The sequence below is a fragment of the Juglans regia genome, chromosome 1, assembly GCF_001411555.2.
Source record: "Juglans regia cultivar Chandler chromosome 1, Walnut 2.0, whole genome shotgun sequence".
NCBI classification, from domain to species: domain Eukaryota; kingdom Viridiplantae; phylum Streptophyta; class Magnoliopsida; order Fagales; family Juglandaceae; genus Juglans; species Juglans regia.
In genome coordinates, this window is record NC_049901.1 from 13,691,876 (window position 1) to 13,710,593 (window position 18,718).

Consider the following 18,718-nt stretch of genomic DNA (forward strand, 5'->3'; position numbering starts at 1 on the left):
GGGATTTCTGCAATTCTTCTTTATGTGGCCAGCTTTGCCACAATTCCAGCAAGTTGCCTGCTGGCCAGGCCTTGACTTGCTCTTGTCCCTGTTCTTTGATTTTGATCTGCCTCTGTTTGAGTTCCTGTCTTGTACTCTCCCCCGAGAGTCAACATTCAATGCTGAACTGGAGCCTGAGGTCTCGCTTGAATCTCTCCTGCGCACCTCCTCAGCCAAAATCAAATCACGGATATCATCATATTTCAACTTTGATTTACTGACAGAATTACTAATAGCCATTCTCATGGCTTCCCAACTATTTAGCAGTGATGCCAATAGTATCAGTGCACATATCTCATCATCAAATTCAATTTCAACAGACGACAATTGATTTGTGATAGTATTAAAATCATTCAGATGTTGTGCAACAAACGTACCATCTGCCATCTTCGAATTAAATAACTTTTTCATCAGATGTACCTTGTTATTTGCTGACGGCTTTTCATACATACCTGACAAAGCCGCTATGAGATCCGCAGTCGTCTTCTCCTTGATGACGTTGTGTGCAACGGATCTCGACAGGGTTAGACGAATAACCCCCAGAACCTGTCGATCCAACAGGTTCCAATCATCAAGTGACATGTTGTCCGGCTTCTTCCCCAACAATGGAAGATGAAGTTTCTTCCCATAAGGGTAATCCTCTATCTGCATCCTCCAATACCCAAAATCCGTGCCATCAAACCTCTCGATCCCCGATACCTTCACTTCTTCTCCAGTCATCGTTTTTCAGACCCAAGCCTAGCTCTGATACCAATTATTGTGCAATAACGATGATGAAAAAGTAAAACAAACGCGGGAAAAACAAGCAATCACACATAACACAGTATTTACGTGGTTCGGCAAATTGCCTACGTCCACGAGAGCTACAGATGATTTTTATTTCTTGAGGAATTAGAATGCAATGGTGTAGGACGGCTACTGTTCACTCTGATACAGTACAAGTCAAAAAACATAAACAATATATATGTTATGCAGCGGAAACCCTAAACTCAGCAGAATTAGTGATGTTCACTCAAGCGGCGTGTCGAGCCTGCATCGAGCAAACCTGTTTCCCGCAATCGCTCGAGCCATGTGTCGAGCTGCTCCTCAAGCGAATCTCTCTGACTTCCCTCTGCTCGAGCTGAGTGTCGAGCGGTTATCGAGCGAAGCTCTATGACTTGTTTTTGCTCAAGCGGTCTATCGAGCTCTCTTCGAGCGAAACTCTCAGACTTGTATTCGCTCGAGCGGCTAGATGCTTCGTTCGAGCGGCGTGAACCAGACTCCAAATACTCAACATTAGTTTCATATAATGCAATTATTTTAGAGTTTTTACGCATGCATATATTTTATATGAGTGATGCTAGATAGTGTTAATTAATTCTTTTTTCTTTTTAGTTTTTTGTGTTTGTTTATTTTTTTAGTTTAGTTTCTTACGAGGGAGAGAGTATACGGCCTTATTCATGTAAGGTAGTGTCATATTATTATAAGAATCTACAATAATCTACAAACAATATATAAAAAACAAAGCAAAACAACGCATTCCGATGAAAACTTAAAATCATATACAGAATAGATTTTGTACCTTAAAAGGAGGACCGCGACACTTGCAGTCATGACTCCAAACTATCAGTTTTAGCGATCGCCCCCATGCACCCCTAGCTCTAGCTACTAGTTTTCCCCCTGCTTCATCTTAGTTCTCTTCAGGCCGGCACGTTGTGATCATCAATGTTCATTTGCTCAAAAAAAAAAGGGTACTGTAAACCATGCATGATGAATTTATTCCCAATTTGATTTATATAGTAAGATATATTAACTGATCTATCTTATATATGTAGATAATTAACTAGGGTTTGGATTTAGAACCATTTATTCTAATAGGGTAAATATGGCCGGCCTCAAATGCTAAGTTGATTAAAAAAAGAAAAAAAATTTAAGCACTGGGTGAGCGCCGCATAAGATACTAGCCGAGCTATGACTTTTTGAGAAGTGCTACAACTACAAAGGAATCTCACAAAATTAAATAAGTACATTCACAAACTGACGTAATTTGATATGATACGTTCGATCTACTTTATAATAAAATTAATTTTATAATCTAACGTAGTACATCAAAGCACATCAATTTGTGTAGGTAAAATATTTCTTTAAACTTTTTATTGTCAAATGAGAAGGTTATTCCAAATTCCAAAGGAATATAGATATACCCTCGTAACAAAGATGGCAGGAGGCTAATTAATTTTTATTTTTAAATATCTTTTTATTGCATTGGTATAATCCCTCAATTCCTAATTTGCAAAATGGAATAAAATATTCTTTATAATTATAATATATTTATGATTCATGATCAAAAGGTACTTAGCAGATTAGAATTTTGGTCGCAAAACTATTTCTATTTTCTAAAGTCAAAAAGTCGAAAGAAAAAAAATGATATGGTGAGCGGCTAGATCATCCTCCATGCACACAAGGCTAGGGTTACTGGTGATCAGATCACCCTCGAAATGGAAGCTGGGATTGGCACAACCAATTTCCCATGGCCATATTGGGGTGATCTAGGGGTGTCAAATCGTGTTAACGGGTCGTGTTCGTGTCGTGTCAAGGTATGTGCATTATACTTAATGGGTCAACACGAACACGACCCGTTAAGGATTTCGTATCAAAATTTCAAACTCGAACACGACACGATAAGATAACGAGTTGACACGACACGACCCGTTCTGTTTCAACCCGTTTACGTTAATGGGTTGAACAGACACGATACGACACGACATGACCCGTTTGACTTAATTGATTTTATATAAATATTTAAATATAAATAATATCTATAAAAAATAAAAAACTAACTACAAGTCTAAAATTATAATCCAAACAAATATGATCCACACAATTTGTAATAATATTCATTATTAAAATTACATCCCAAATATAATAAATAAAACATACAATGTAAAATATATTAATGTTACAATCTCAAATATAATAAAAAAAATTAAAAACACAGATCTAAACAAATTTAGAACTTGAAGAAGGAAGTGAAACTCTTTGCCTTTTAGGTCTAAGGGTATAAAGGTAAATTTAATTTTCTTAACGAGTCATAACGGGTTGACCCGTTAGTGACCCGTTAAGCAATCGTGTCTTAACGGGTCAACCCGTTTTGACCAGAACCCATTAAGACTAAACTCTAACCCGCTTTTATCATGTCGTGTTCGTATTGGATTAACGGGTCGTGTCACATATTGCCACCCCTAAGGTGATCCCAAATTAAGTACTCTTTTTAATTTTTTTTTTTAAAAAAATCCATTTCAATTTTCTAGCTGGGAATTAATATTAACCGACGTTTGTCTCAGTTCCAAAGGTATTGATCAGATTGTGAAATAACTTATATTACAATATGCATCCCGTAGTTATATTCCAAGCACAGTTAATGTAGTAATTTTAATTTCGTTCCCCATGCAGCTAGCATTAATTAATGTTGTATATACACAATGCAGGATGATTCTATTATATTAGACTAATTAATTACAAAGATCATGACCATGCATGTGCAATCTTGGACATGCATCATGCAGATATGCCTGCAAAGGATCAGGCGCAGCTGACCGCGTTGCGGCAAGAACATCGCCCCAAGGACAATGGCGGAGATCCTCCGGTCAATAATAATCCGATTATTAATATTAATTTGTATCTCACAGATCATCATCAACAACCAAAATCTGTTGACAAGAACGATGCTATAAAAGAAAACAACGGTATGTTATTAATTAAATATCAGTAATATTGCTATTTTTTCATCTTAAATCTTATTGTACGTACGTTCTCAATCTGCATATATATTCGCTATATTGTGACATGATAAATGCATGCATGGCAACCATTTAAAATGTGTTACGTGATAAATGTGATTTATAAGGATGAAAAATAATATTTTTGGTTACTGAATTTTAACTTAATTTACTTTCTTTATTTTTTTATATTCGTTATATTTTAACTTAATTGATTAATTATATGATGGATTAATATGAAGTGATGATCAGTTCCACAACATTTATAACAGATCATGAATCCCAACTCAATATTGTTTTTATCTATTTATTTATTTGATATCCATTTATTATCTTGTGAGTACTGGACGAGATCATGTTTATATGCATTAATATATGCATATAAATATGGGAAATGCTATGCATCTGGCCCACACCGGCACACACTTCACATCACTTTTTTTTTTTTTTTTTTACACTCAATAGGTTGAGTGTGTGCCGGTGTAGGGCAGATGCATATATTTTTCCTATAAATATTACAACCTTAGTTTAATTTATTCAGTTGAATAGACTAATTAAGGCCATTTTAGGAATATGCTATATAACAAATTAATTTATTAAGTAACAGATAGTCAGCCATGCTTTATTTAGCAAAGGCCTGCATAGATTTTCTCAAAGCCTTGAATAATATATACGTGCATGTTGTTTTCATGCAATCTCCTGCATGCATGCGTACGTCTTCCTATGGCCCCGTCCCCCTTCAAAGTTCAAACTTCGTTACAACTTACAGACAGCTACAATATTTTCTTTCTTGTAATTAAGCAGAGCAATATCATAGAAACTCATGAAAATGTGACAGTACAAGAAGAAAGAAAGATGGTATATAAGTTACAAAAAATCTACACAATCTCCTACTATTCATATAACATGATCTACACACCACACTTTTTTTAATTTTTATTATTTTTTTCTTTTATAAAATATTTAATATATGAATAATGAATAGAATGATTGAATTAGTTTAAAAAGAATAAACTCAAAAAAAAAATTAAAAACATTAAAAAAATTTAAAGGAGTGTGGAGGGTGGGGATCGGTTGTGTAGCATGGCTCATAAAGTTATAAACTTCTAATTTATTATTGTTTTATTTATTAGTTAATTTATATATTTAATTTCTTTAATGTCTTTCTTTGGCTTTTTCTTTTTTACTTATTTATTAATGTTATTTATATTCTAGTGAAACCGGCCAACAACTTGGACAAGAAGATAGATGGTATGTTGCTAAGTTCCAATTTATAGTTTTATTTATTTTATTTTTAACATTTGTGATATTTTATTCATTTAATGGATTTCTTCATTCTAATATTCATGACGCTCGACAATATTTTACAAACATGCAGTTTCGAAGCCTCCAAATAGAATATTTTGAAAATCTAATTTAAGTTTGTTTTTTGGCTTATTTATTTAATACAAAAAGGGGGTTGTTTGGGAGATGAGATGGTTTTATCTCATCTTATCTCATTTCCTTTCCAAATAACACTCAAAATTTAAATATATACAAACACTTTTCAATTTCAATTCTTTAACTTTTTTATCTCATAATTACCTAATCATATTATAAATTTTCCAAACTTCCAAACAACAACACAAAAAAAAAATCAACTTTTTCAACTATCAAAACAAAAATAATATTATAAAAATATTTTAATTCTATAAGATTTTTATTCAATTTTTCTCTCTCATTTTTCAAAATCCCATAAAACATCACAACTTAAACCATTTCACTACTATTCATAGATTTCTCATCTCATCTCATTTTTAAGCATCTCTTAAGTCAAGTCGAGGTCGTCACTTATTTCAGTGGTGCAATTACACTCACAGGAATTTCCTAGAAATATATAAAAGTTTATAAAATCGTAAATTATTCTTCCATCTCACCCACTAAATATATATTGAAAAAGATGTATTAATTGTTTTTTATAAGATTAATGATTAAACGATTTCATCATTTCATGCAGATTTTGGAAACAATTATTATGAGTTTTTTTTTAGTTTATTTAATTTAAACAATTATAATTTTTTTAGTAAGATTTTTGCATCTACTAAACAAAATTATGATTCTTGGAACAGAGTCTAGTTTCTGCTCCTGCTCCATATTATAAAGAACTATTTGCAACTACTGGTGGATACGATGCAGACATGGCAGGAGATAAATGAGTTTCGCTGTTGTAGGGGCAGTATTAATAAGGCGTGATAGATGTTCATTGATCAACACAACGTAAAGAGCATAGTGCAGATCCAGAGGATCGTGAAACGTCCCTGATTCAGTTGCGCTTCTTACTTCATAGCTTGATTAGTGATTTTCTTAGTTATGAAAAGTTTTAAGTGTGATTGTTTTTGCATGCTATTGATCTATACAGTTGAATGTTTCAGTCTATGAAACTCTGCTGCCTGTTCTTTCCACTCAATGATCTGAATGGTTCAGACCGTTTCAGTGAGTAAAACTCTGCTGCTGCTTGTTTTGACAGAAACTTAAACTTGAATGAAAAGAGAGCTTGAGAACGAATATGAGAAGAAAAAGAATTCTTGAATCCAATTGAATGAATGAATCAAGAATGTAAAATGTGTTTATATACACATCGTAATGAAGCAGAGCTTCTAGTTCTCTGTTATAACTAACTTATAACTAAATATATACAGCTGTGAATTACATTGCCACATAAATGCGAACCTAGCCACTTAGGTATGTATATTCTTAATAGCCCCCCAAGATGGAGTGTAGATGTTAATAACACCCATTTTGGAGAGAATATCAGAAAATGAAGCAAAACTGAGAGGTTTGGTAAAAATATCACCAAGTTGTAAATCAGAAGAAACAATGATTGTCTTGATTAAACCAGCTTGAAGTTTCTCCCGGGCAACATGACGGTCGATATCAATATGCTTTCTTCTTTCATGGAATATGGGGTTAGTTGCAATATGGATAGCAGCTTAATTATCACAAGATAGAGCTATTTGCTTTGTATGTATGACAGTGAGATCTTTCATCAAGGTAAGTAACCAGATAACTTCACATGTAGTACTAGCCATTGCATAATATTCAGATTCAGCAGAGGATCTGGATACAGTACTTTGCTTCCTTGATTTCCAAGAAATTAAGGAGGAACCAAGAAAGATGCAAAAGCCAATAATAGATTTGTGTGTATCATGACAAGTAGCCCAATCAACATCAAATTGTTGGTAGGAAAGAAGAGTCCTTGTCCAGGAGTCCCCTTAAGATAATGCAAAACACGATGAGCAGCAGCCAGATGAGTGTCTCTGGGTTAATCCATGAACTAATTAAGAACATGTGCTGAAAAAGCCAAGTCAAGTCTTGTGATAGTCGAGTAAAGTAATCAACCCACCAATTTGCGGTAGGAGAGAGGATCAGCAAGAGGAGTGCCATCAGTTTTAGATAATCTCATATCTTGATCCATAGGAAAAGACAAAGGTTTTGCTCCTAAAAGACCAACATAAGAAAGCAATTCAATTGCATATTTCCTTTGACAAACTGTAATGCCTTTTTGAGATCGTGCAACTTCCAATCCTAGGAAAAGTATTTGAGTGGACCAAGATCCTTTAATTTGAACTGAACATGATGATAAGCTTACGGGTTAAAAATAAAAAATCCAAATAGCCTTCTCGGGACATTTTGTCGGGCTACACCCAGTGGGTGTAGCCTACAACTCTACAATAAAAGATGCTACATGACATGTTATCACTAGAACAGAACAAATTTTTTGGGATAAAATATTTCATCCCAAAACACTGGGTTTCGTCCCAAAATACAGTTTGGGATGAAAAAAATTCGTCTCAAAGTCGTCCCAATATTACTCTCCCAAAAGTTTTTTTGGGACGAGAAACTAGATTTCATCCCAAAAAATATTTTTAGGAATGAAATTGAGCAAAACCATTCAATCCCGTTCAAACGGAACATTTTTTTTTTTTTTGACGATTGAATTTCGTCCCAAAATCAAGTTCGAACGATACACAATCGTCAATTATGTTCAAACGCGTCCTTCGTGAGTGGTTAATCGATACTAATATGTTCAATCGTATTGGCATGGGAAAACGTTCAAATACAAAATTTGATGGTCGAACAGTAAAATATGTTTGAACTTATTGAGCAAAACGTTCGATCAGACTATGATACAATTAAACGATTTGCTATGAGATGACGTTCGAACATTGATTTCATGTTCGATGTTATCGTCCGAATGGATCTCAGTGTTGTTCGAACGTTTAATAAAGATTACATTCGAATGTTCTATATCAATATTCAAATAGTTTACTAATTTTGTTCAAACGGTTTTAGGTCTTTCGAACAATAACTATTTGATTTTACTCAATAATGAAAAACCAAATAGACATACATAATATTTAAAAAAATACATTACAATTTGTTCAGTACCCATAAAAGTAGCTCATAAGTGCAAACTAAATAAATAAAATAGTAGTACTAGTGTTCTTTGTACAGAAATAGATCACAAAATCTCTATGTATAATGTAAATCAATTACTTAGGGGCCTAAACTATTACATAAGCATATGCATTTGGAGTTACATCTCTCTCTTGAACTCCTCTTGTTGTTCTTGTTGTTTCATGCGCATCTTCATGTCTATTTGTTTCACCAATTGAGTCTCTAACTCATGATGTCATCTCAATTTCTCAATCTTAGAATTTGTTTATTCTAACGCTCTAGATGTGTTGGAGGCATACCCTGACAATGAGAAAGAGCTAGAAGGCTTTACACAATGACCCAAATCCCTCAAATATCCTGAACGTAGACCCAAAATTTGTGTAAAAATTTTAACATCACTTGTTGAGAAATTTCGATCTAGCTAACGTAAATTCAGCACATAGGGCAAGCATTTTTTTCTACAGACAAGAAAAAAAATTAATATCGCCACAAATATTCAAATATGTTTAATTAGAATAGATAATAATACTTACATAAAACAAATGAAATGAGAAATCTATTAATAGTATTGAAATAATATGTTAACAATAGTGAAATAGTTTGAGTTAAGATGTTTTATGGAGTTTTAGAAAATATAAAAAAAAAAAAAAAGGTTAAATAAAGAAGTTATAAAGTTAAAATATTGTTATAATATATATAATATTTTAATATTATTTTTATTTTGAAATTTGAGATTTTTGAATTTTTTTTATATTTTGTTTAGAAGTTTGGAAAATTTATAATGATTAGATAATGATTAGATAAAAAAGTTAAAATTTTGAAATTAAAAATGTTTGTATTTGAGTAGTACCTAGATATTGAGATGAAATAAAATGAGTTGAGACTATCTCAACATTCAAACGGAGGCTTAATTAATGCCTGTAGTTGCAAATTTAATTGCAATCTTTCTATTTATCATTCGTTAGAGCATTAGCATTGGTTTATGCATATGCATATGCAAAATTACCTCTTTTGCATATCTACTTTGTCATTCAAACAAAATTTTCACATTGGCTTATACATATTTGAGACAAAATAATAATAAAATATTATTATTTTATTATTATTACTTTTTTGCTAAAATCAATTTTTATATATATTTTATAATTAACATCCACTACATACATTTGACATTAATAATACAAATGTAATAATAAAAAATATAATTTTTTAATAATAATATATTAAAAATATAATAAAATGAAAAAAATATATATAATATATTATAATAATAAAATGAATGTGCAAGTGAAGGTTTGTTTTGTTGTTGAAAGAAGGAGAAAATGAAAGGATTGTGTGAGAGAGAGTGGGAGGAGAGAGAAATAATTATTTAAATATGATTTGTAGGGTGAATAATAGTTATCCAAATTTAGATAAGCATTATTCATAGGTAACTAAATATTTGGATATGCATAAACCAATGTGAAAGATTTTAGGATCATATTATGCAAATATGACTTTGCATATGCATATACATAGACCAATACTAATGCTCTAAGCATACAATAAAAGATACTACATGGCATGCCATGCGTAAGAAAAAGTTCTTTTTAAAAATAATGTAAAGACTTAATTAAAAAAGGGGGGAAAAATCTTAAAAACAGATAAACTAAACCATAAAACCTGAAACACGTGATATAAATAAAACCTCTAAAACTAAAATTAAAAAAAAAAAATGGAGAGGGGAGCCCCTCCCCCAAGTCAAGTTGGATCGAGTTGAAGAGATCTTCCTACACCCCCGGACGGTGGCTTATGGGGGTTTAGTACTCTATTAATTTCCATTGCATTTCCACCTCAAAATTAGGGTGGGGCACCTCCGATGTAGCCATATTTTAGTGGCGATGTTGCCAGAGGTCGCCTTCCAACCCCCCTTCACGGGCCCACTATTGGGGGACGGGCTTCCCTCCCTTCCCAATTAGTTAAATATTTGAATAGTATTACGTATATTTATAATTTTTATTTATATTTTTATTTATAAGATTTATTTTATCAATTTTATTTTAAATTTTAAATTTTAAATTTTAAATTTCATAATTTTTAACATATCAATAACTGATACGTAGAGAAATACATTAGGTGGGAGCAACGTGCAAAACACGTTTACATAGTTTTATGAAATGATTATTTCTAAAAAATAATATATATTTTATAAAAATAATTGATTTCACTTAATAATTTAACGCATAGGGGAGAAAATCTCAATCTTATTGCCCGGGAGACCGTTTATCAATCAGTATCTTGATTATGAGATTATGTATTGATTATGAAGGGTAAAATCTCAATCTTATTGCTTAAGCTACCAATATAATTATTGTTAACTTGGCGTTATCACCACCTTAAAACAATGATTTAAGTCTTGCAAATCTCATTGACTGGTTGGATTTAGCATTGTTTATCCGGGTTCCGATCCAAGAATTCGGGTATATCCGGACTGGAACCATATTTCAAATTCGGGCCGAAATCCGAATGAATTTGAGTTTTTAAAAATCCGGATTCCGGGTTTTGAATTAAACCCGGATTTTTTTTTTTAACATTGTTTATAAATTTTTTGAAAAGTAATAGCAGGAAAGCATAAAAAAAAAAAAAAAAAAAAAAAAAAAAAAAAAAAAAAAAAAAAAAAAAAAAGGAAAAAAAGAAGAAGAGACGAACTAATGTACAAAAGCATAGAAATGTAAAGTTGGCCCTTGGAACTCGAAAGAGTCTTGGGAGTTGGGATAAAGCAATTAAAACACACAAGCCTCATCTCTATCATCTGCTACTGCATTGAAAAGGGACTACAAGCAGAACCCAAAGCCACGTTCTTTGCTACACTGAAAAGGGAGACGTAAGCACTTGTCTCAAGTCTGCATTTTCATCGTTGTTGTCTTTTGTCAAATTCTTTCCCGGCATCCACTTCTTCGTCGTTGTCAATGTAGAAGCTGTGATCCGAGACCGAGTTCTTCATCTTCCTGTCTTATCTTCCTGTCTTAGATCTTTTACTCTGCAAAACTCGTACAGATTAAAATACTTTTCAATGACTATTCAAAACTCTGCATGTCCATGTTGTGCTTTTCATTCCAGTAAGGATAGCTCTCAACATCTTTGTCTGTATCTATTCTGCAAAGGGCAAAGGGCGTTAGAAGAGAGACCAAAGCACGAGATTCGGTTGATGGGTCTGCGACAAAGAGCACGAGATTCGGCTGTTGGTCTCTGCCATTGTTGATGAACTTGAGGTTCCAATGAGAGGGGAGAAGAAATGCTTTTATTGGCGTTTTAATGGAGGAAACGAAAGTTGAGAGAAAGAAGACAGAAACATGTACGTGGTTTCTGTGTTTGTTCAAAATTTTGAACTAATGCGGAAGGTCTATAATTGCTTTTTGTTTACGGATCGAACGCACAAAGAAAAAAACCCAGGTACTGGGATTTAAACCCAGTACCCGGCCCGGATGTACTCGGGTATTATTGTGCGGGTACCGGCTCGGATTAAATCCTGGCCAGAACCCGTAACCGAAACTCAGATAACCGGGTTTCAGACCGGGCTGGAAAAAAGTCCGGCCCAGATAAACAACCTTAGTTGGATTACATGAATAATGTAGTCAATAAGTTAATTGGTGGCCCTATAATAATAGTATAGGCATATCTGATAGACTCCGATAATACATATATTAATATTTGTGAAGTCATGTCTCAAATGATCTCAAAACATTCTCACCTTCATTATGGCGATTGAATATAGAAAAAGCAGTTTCGTTAATTAATAGACATCTTCACTTTTTAGGTAAAATTACATAGATCATGATAGCTCTCAAGGAATAGAAATCTCTTATTTAAACATTGATCGGAAAATTTTTAAAAAAAATGAAAATTTGAGCATCTCACTTGGCAAACCTCATTGAAAATACAGAGATTTGAAAACCAATCTCTAAAAAATTTGAACCCCAATTTCTTTTTCTCTTCCTGTCTTTGATCCTTAAAGACATCTTCTCCCAAATCCTACATTTTTTAACAATGTTTGTTTTATGTCTTCAGAACTAAGTAGGGTTCCCTAGTCCATATCCTATAATTTCAGGAGTGGAGACAGTATATAAGATCACCTTTCAACAAATTGATTAAAAAAAAAAACCAAAAACTTTCACCATAGGGAAATTGCCAGATAATTAAATTTGGTACCTCTGAGCAAGAAGCTTGCATTGCAAAGCCATTGAAACAGCTAATGACACATTGTTGAATCTCCAGGCCTAATGCTTCTAAGGTATTCACTGTTGATAACAGCAGCCCTGGCTTCCCTGCACAGCAAATCTCAATCCTTGTATCCACATTCTCCTTCTCCACATCAAACTGCCAAGGCAACACGTGGAATTACCACATTCAGAATTTTGATAAGTAATTCATGTTTGACTTCAATTTTGAGGATCTTGCTGGGTAGAGCGAGTAGAGTTCTTACCTTCGGTGAATTTCTAACCAAGACTTCATTTGGTTTTACTTTCTTGAAAATGCCCGTAATGTTTGAACTCCCTTGATCAATTTCTAGCTGCAAACTGTTGATTTTCTCTAGGAGTTCTTTCATGTACTCTATAGTATCTCCAAGTACAGATGTCTTGTCCATCTTTCAATTCAAAATCCAAACAAAGCACATCAAATTCCATATAAATATGAACCACTCATTCTAAGAATGTTGTAATCCAAGTAATTAAAAATAAGTCTCGTTGCTTTACCATGCTTGTCTTAGGGACAATGGATCTTAACATTGAGAGGCGATCATTCAATCGCTTTCAGAGTCACCTCCCAAGCAATCAAAAATCCTTGGAAATTATAGTTTTCCACGAAGCTAGACAAAAAAAAAAAGTATATATATAATAATCGATGAAACATATATATATTTATATATGAGAAACCATACAAGCTGCAATGATACTCTAAACTATCAATTTTCAGAATTACCTCCCAAGCAACCAAAAAAACGCATGCAATATATTCCATTTTCCCTTTATATTCCATGTTAGAGAGTTCATATATAATAATACAATATACTTTTGTGGCCCTTACCAGGTACGAGATGAAACTTCACGACAGCACCCACATCTTCCCATTTACCTTCTACTAAATCAATCTTAGGTATATAGTTAGAATAAAGTTTTGGTATCTCGTACAATTGTTTCCCGTTAGCCTCAAACAAAGCACGAGCTGGTGAGCCTCTGTTTTAGGAGGCCCGAAATAGAGTCAACCGCTGCTGCCAACGGTTCTCTTTATCTCACTCTCCATCTCTCTCACGATGCTCTTGGGCTTCAAAGACAGGCAAGAAATCTCAGAGAATCTAAGAATTGCGAAGTCCTAGATATGATATAGTCGCTGCCTCTACCAACCCTGTCAAAACAAAACTGCCTGGGAAACAAAATTATTTTCATTCCTTATCAAAAACCAAAGAAACGCCTCAGATCGCTTTTATTATATTGCTTTCATTCCTTGGCCACTTCGCACCGTTGGTGGAGGAGACGTTTGGTCTTTCAACATGTTGCAGATCATCAGTGAAGTCGAAGGGTCAATATATCTGTAGTATATTCAACAGGCGTTCCAATAACTCATCACACTGCTTATAATTTTACCATACAAACAGAATTAACGGGAGTTAACGGAATACAGAAAAAAGTTAACAGAAAAATAAGAAAAACTGTTAAAACAAGAATTTCCCTTAGATAACCTCTTTATATATATAAAGAGATATAACACTATCACATGAATGGGAGGCTTTTTATATATATATTGACTAGACCAAAGGTTAGGCAGCTTCATCCCTTCCCTTTATTCTTCAAAGTGATTCGGCGTTATTAATATATTCAAAGTGGCTCTTGACTAGACCAACAACTCCTTCGAATGTGGTTCTTTTCGTTCTTGCAAAGTTAGTGGAGAATCTTAAACAAAGTTGTAAATGATCCCTTGATCTAGTTTGAAGAACCTAGCAAAAACATACCGAATGCGTAAACCTATTCTAACCTGTACTACCTAATTAAATTGAGGAAAAAGAACTTCCTTCATTCTTGACAAAAATTATTAGAATGAATAGGAGTCAACTTCTCGATCCAGAGCAGCAGATCAAAAAGGGTGTCGGGGGACGGGAGGACAACATTAATGGCGAAATTAAAGGCAAAGACGGTAGCGTTACTACGTATAACCCTATTCATCCACCGGAAGATCAGCAACGCATTAAGGGTAGTACTGTTCTTGGAGGGGACAACATGGAAAGAGAAACAAGAGACAGAGATCCCGTCCCCACAACTCCAATACATGCAGCAAGTTCACCGACGTTCCCGGATCAACAGCAGAAGCCAAAGGGTGCTGATCTCAGGCAGGAGGAAGATGATCGCAAGAGAAAAGGTATGGATATTTTATTCATATACTTGATCGAACTTAAGATTTATTTCTATTTTCCTTAATTTAGCCATTTAATTAGGTACGAACCCGCACCCTGTTTTATTTATTTTAACGGGAGGGTTGAGCTTCTACCGCATGCATGTAATTAGAAACACGTCTCAAGGGTACATATATAGTTTTTATCATCCTCATCATGTATTTTAACTGTAAAAAATATATATTAATTAATGCTCTTCTCATATATTGAACGAAACAGAGCATATATAATATAATATTTAGGAATTAGTAAAGTGAATACGTAACAATAAAGTAAATAAAATGCATGATGAGCCAATTAGAGCGCCTAGCCAATAGTACTTGTTTAGAATATATATGTTCTTTTGCTGGGCAACTATATATTCTCTCTCATTGGTAGGCTGTAATTAATTAATTATGTTATTATCAACATAAGATATGATGGATTGATCACACTTAATTACCTTCCATCTAAAACAAAGAATATTCATGTAATGTTATTAGTACTCACGTGTATATATATATATATATATTTAAACAAAAAATCTATCCAACCTCCTATCACACACCACAACCACACACCTGCTACTCATCAACCCGGTTGATCGCCACGTCACCTCACTCTCCCTTCTCTGCTCTGCGCAGTCCCTCCCAAACGAAGACCACCACCGAAGACCTCATCAATCCTCACTCACCCAAACGAACACCGAACCCCTCCCAGTAAAAAAATATGTAACAAGAGATCAAACTTACAGGATGGACTCTTGCTTACAGATACAGAAACTGATGACATGACCAGCATCACTCCAATGACTAAAGGAACAAAAAGAACATGAGAAGATTGCTGTCTAATTTTTTCTGAAAAGTTCATCACTTTATGAACACTGCCAGAGTATGTCTTCAATTTGAGAAGGCATCCATCACTTACGGAAAACAAAGCACACTTTGAAGATAAACTTTTGTTGAGCCTCCATATTGACTGGATGAAATGTGCCTCACTGGACATGCATATATATATATATATATGCAGCTCATCATGATGTTGTGCAGTCGAAAGTCTTTGCTAAAGATAGTGGAGACCTTGCTCCTAACCAGCTTGGAGAGAAGTCGACCATGTACAGGACTGTGAACGAAAGTCCCTCGATGTCAAAAGAGCAGCCGAAAAGTACAAAGCCCAACCAGGCTCAGGCTGTTGATGGAGTACTCCGTACTGGGTATGATCTGGTTCCCAGCTCGTCAAAAGAGATTGACGGTGCTCTCAGCGTAGGGAACATCAACCGTGAAGGTATACATATATTAGAGAAATTCATGAATTTCCTATCTAATTTGCTTCATATATGATTATATTTTTTCGTTTGTCATATTAATTCCGAAGTTTGCTATTTTCATATTTCTCCACATGCCAATGACATGCGTACATATATCATTTACGTAGGCTTCTTATCATGATAATTTCAAGAAGGATGGGCATTGTAAGTGTTGAAATACATTCATTTTTTAAACATCATTTTATATTATAATCGTTGGTTATTCACAACCAACGTCGAATCAAACCTTGATCATCATAAATATGCAAAAATAAAAACATAATAATTCGCTCTGTCGTGCATTATTGAAGTATGCACATTTTCTTTCCCAGCAAAATAATATTAATATATATTAATAAAGCTAGATATAATGCTTCGCTTGGCATGCATGCAGTAGGTCATGTGTCGTCAAAAGAGCAACCAAAGAGTTCTGATGGGTTAAAAGAAAAACCTCGAATCGAAAATATCAAAACGATAAAACAACATGAGCCACCAAAAGATGAAGCTGATCATCTTAGCAACAGCGAGATCAGACCCCGCAAAACCATCGAACATCCCGTCATGCATGACAAAGAAGGTAGCGCTAGATTATTGCAAGGGTTCCTTTTTTTTATTAAATAAACTTAATATTTTTTTGTTGTTATTTTTTTATACTATTAAAAACTCATAGTTCATAGAATGCAATAATTTCAGAGTTTCTATACATGCATATATTTTATAGTGTTTCGCGAATTAGTCTTTGTTTGCTCTGTTTTTATATATGATTTTTTTTTTTTTTAGAATTTTGTTGCATGGATCGTTATCATGAAATTGCATGCAGCTGGCCAAGTCCTGATCATTCCCTTCTCATGTCCTAAGTTTTCGTAACCAGATATAGCATTATATGCACTTCTTTCTTCTAAATATTGATGGTATGAATTAATTGGGCTGATCTTTGCATTCTTCATGGACATTAACATTTATGATTCTTTTAAAATATTTAATTTTCTGAAATTACTATATACATCTGTGTCAGCTAGTACTTGTACTTATGGTAGAAATTTGTGTCAGCTAGCAGCTTCGGATTAATTATATATATAGGAATGTAATTTGTCCCAACAGAACAGTACTACTCGTTAACTTTTAGGCATGATCATATCGTAACATCTTAAACATTAGTAATATATACTTTATAATTGGTATGTATTTTCACATTTGCAAATTATCGGCCATGCAGATCATTCTTTGAAAGAGCAGCACCGGAATAACTTTCTTGGACGAGAAAATTCTACTGAAAAGAATGGCAACATGTACGCAACCTCAAACTCTCTCAACTCTTCAGAAGGAATGAATAATATACCCGTAGGGGTCCCTATTGATAAAATTGGAGGTATGTTCTCTTAATGCTGCGTAGATAAACATTCTAGAGTTCTATTTATTCATATATATATATATATATATATATATATATACATATATATATTTAAAGAGCGGTTGTGTTCAAATGTCTCAAGCTAGAAAATAAGTTTCAATATGCAGAGGTGCCGCAGCCCGTGAATCTGGCCGTCGTCATTCAAACACAACCGTCAGACGAAAACAAGAAAAGTACGTCTGGAGTGAGTTCTAATTAACTAACAGTTATATCTTTTAATTATATATATATATATATATATATATATTTGGTGATAGAACTATTTTCATTTCATAACAGGGTATTAGAAAGATTTTTATTACTTTCCTTCTTCTTTTTGTTGTTTTTTTTAGTCGGAGCTTCCTCTGTTTTCCGATTGTCTGTCGTCCTCATAGTTATTCTTCCTCTGGAAACTCTGCCCTTGTGGGCTAAACGCACACGAGGTTTCACTTTGGTTGGTGCCTTGATTCGGGGGGCTATGCAACCATCTTTCTTTGTTTTTTGAGGTTGTAATTAATTTGCTACTATGCCTCGTCCTCTTACTATCTTGATCTTTGGTTCTCACTCTTGCCAATCATGTCTTATCTTTCGTTTTGAGAGTGAAGGAAGGAGGTGGTTATATATTGCAATGGTTCTAATTAATGAAGGAATTAGAGAATGAGACCCTTTAGGTGTACATAGTACAGTTGCTGTAGCCTGGTAATATCCCAAAGTTTTATAATTAATGATAATATAAAGTCAGTGTTTTGTGAATCTTTCTATTTCTTCTAAGAAAAAGAAAACAGAAATATGTGAAAATGATGTTGGTTTTAAATTGATTTAAACTTTTAACCCTAATCAATGCCCAGGAAAGATTGAAGTAGAAGTTAAGGTCAGCATTTGCTGCCGGTGTTCCATATTATAAATCAACATCTTCAGAGCCAGTGGTGGATCAGACGCAGCGATTTCAGAAGTGGGTTTGAGTCATTGACAGCTGCTGCAGAAGGAACGGTTGTGGATATTATTCAACGAAGAATGTCAATATATAATAGCATCATCACTATCTCCCTTAAAATGGGTATTATAATGTTAAACATTGAATATCGATACCATTTCTTAGTTGGGGTGTTTGTTTCTGCTTTCTCTTATGATTTATAAAATTTCCATCTTTCCTGCCTTTTTATTATTATTTTGGCAGAGGTCGAGCAACAGAAGGCTTGAGCAATTTCAGCCCTCATCAAGATGATTAAGAGCTTTTTATAACTTCCTTTCTCCATTTAGAAGGAAAAAGAAAATCAGATTCAGTCTAAATATCTTCTAAACACACGAGTGAAAATTAATGAAAATGATCCACAGTTCTATTTTGGATCATCGTGGCTACACAGGATCTCACTGGTCTAAATTCA

The 18,718-nt window shown here is 33.8% G+C and overlaps 1 protein-coding gene and 1 long non-coding RNA gene across 4 annotated transcripts; both read left to right on the forward strand.

Annotated features, from left to right (window-relative positions):
• Positions 1-3,627: 3,627 nt before the first annotated feature.
• LOC108988755 lies at positions 3,628-6,052 on the forward strand. The gene is made up of 3 exons (XR_001995725.2): positions 3,628-3,764; positions 5,013-5,048; positions 5,906-6,052. It is a non-coding gene; the product is annotated as an uncharacterized LOC108988755 (long non-coding RNA).
• An 8,121-nt stretch (positions 6,053-14,173) lies between these two features.
• On the forward strand, positions 14,174-18,489 carry LOC108988759. Of its 3 annotated transcripts, XM_035682616.1 has the most exons (6): positions 14,178-14,624; positions 15,667-15,921; positions 16,338-16,520; positions 17,160-17,312; positions 17,462-17,527; positions 18,182-18,489. In XM_035682616.1, the coding sequence occupies exons 1-6, from the start codon at positions 14,306-14,308 to the stop codon at positions 18,235-18,237; spliced, it is 1,032 nt and encodes a 343-aa protein (XP_035538509.1). In that variant the 5' UTR covers positions 14,178-14,305; the 3' UTR covers positions 18,238-18,489. The 3 variants fall into 3 exon arrangements, with proteins under 3 accessions (XP_035538512.1, XP_035538509.1, XP_035538510.1); XM_035682619.1 differs by lacking the exon at positions 16,338-16,520 and having other exon boundaries at positions 14,174-14,624; positions 17,441-17,527; XM_035682617.1 differs by lacking the exon at positions 17,462-17,527.
• The last annotated feature ends 229 nt before the right edge of the window (positions 18,490-18,718 follow it).

What these genes read in the sequence shown, in the direction of transcription:
- LOC108988759 (XM_035682616.1), top strand. Translation starts at nt 14,306, where the DNA reads ATGAATAGGAGTCAACTTCTCGATCCAGAGCAGCAGATCAAAAAGGGT. An exon ending in AGGGAACATCAACCGTGAAG is followed by an intron (nt 15,922 to 16,337) that starts GTATACATATAT and finishes GCATGCATGCAG; the next exon opens with TAGGTCATGTGTCGTCAAAA. An exon ending in GTCAGACGAAAACAAGAAAA is followed by an intron (nt 17,528 to 18,181) that starts GTACGTCTGGAG and finishes ATCAATGCCCAG; the next exon opens with GAAAGATTGAAGTAGAAGTT.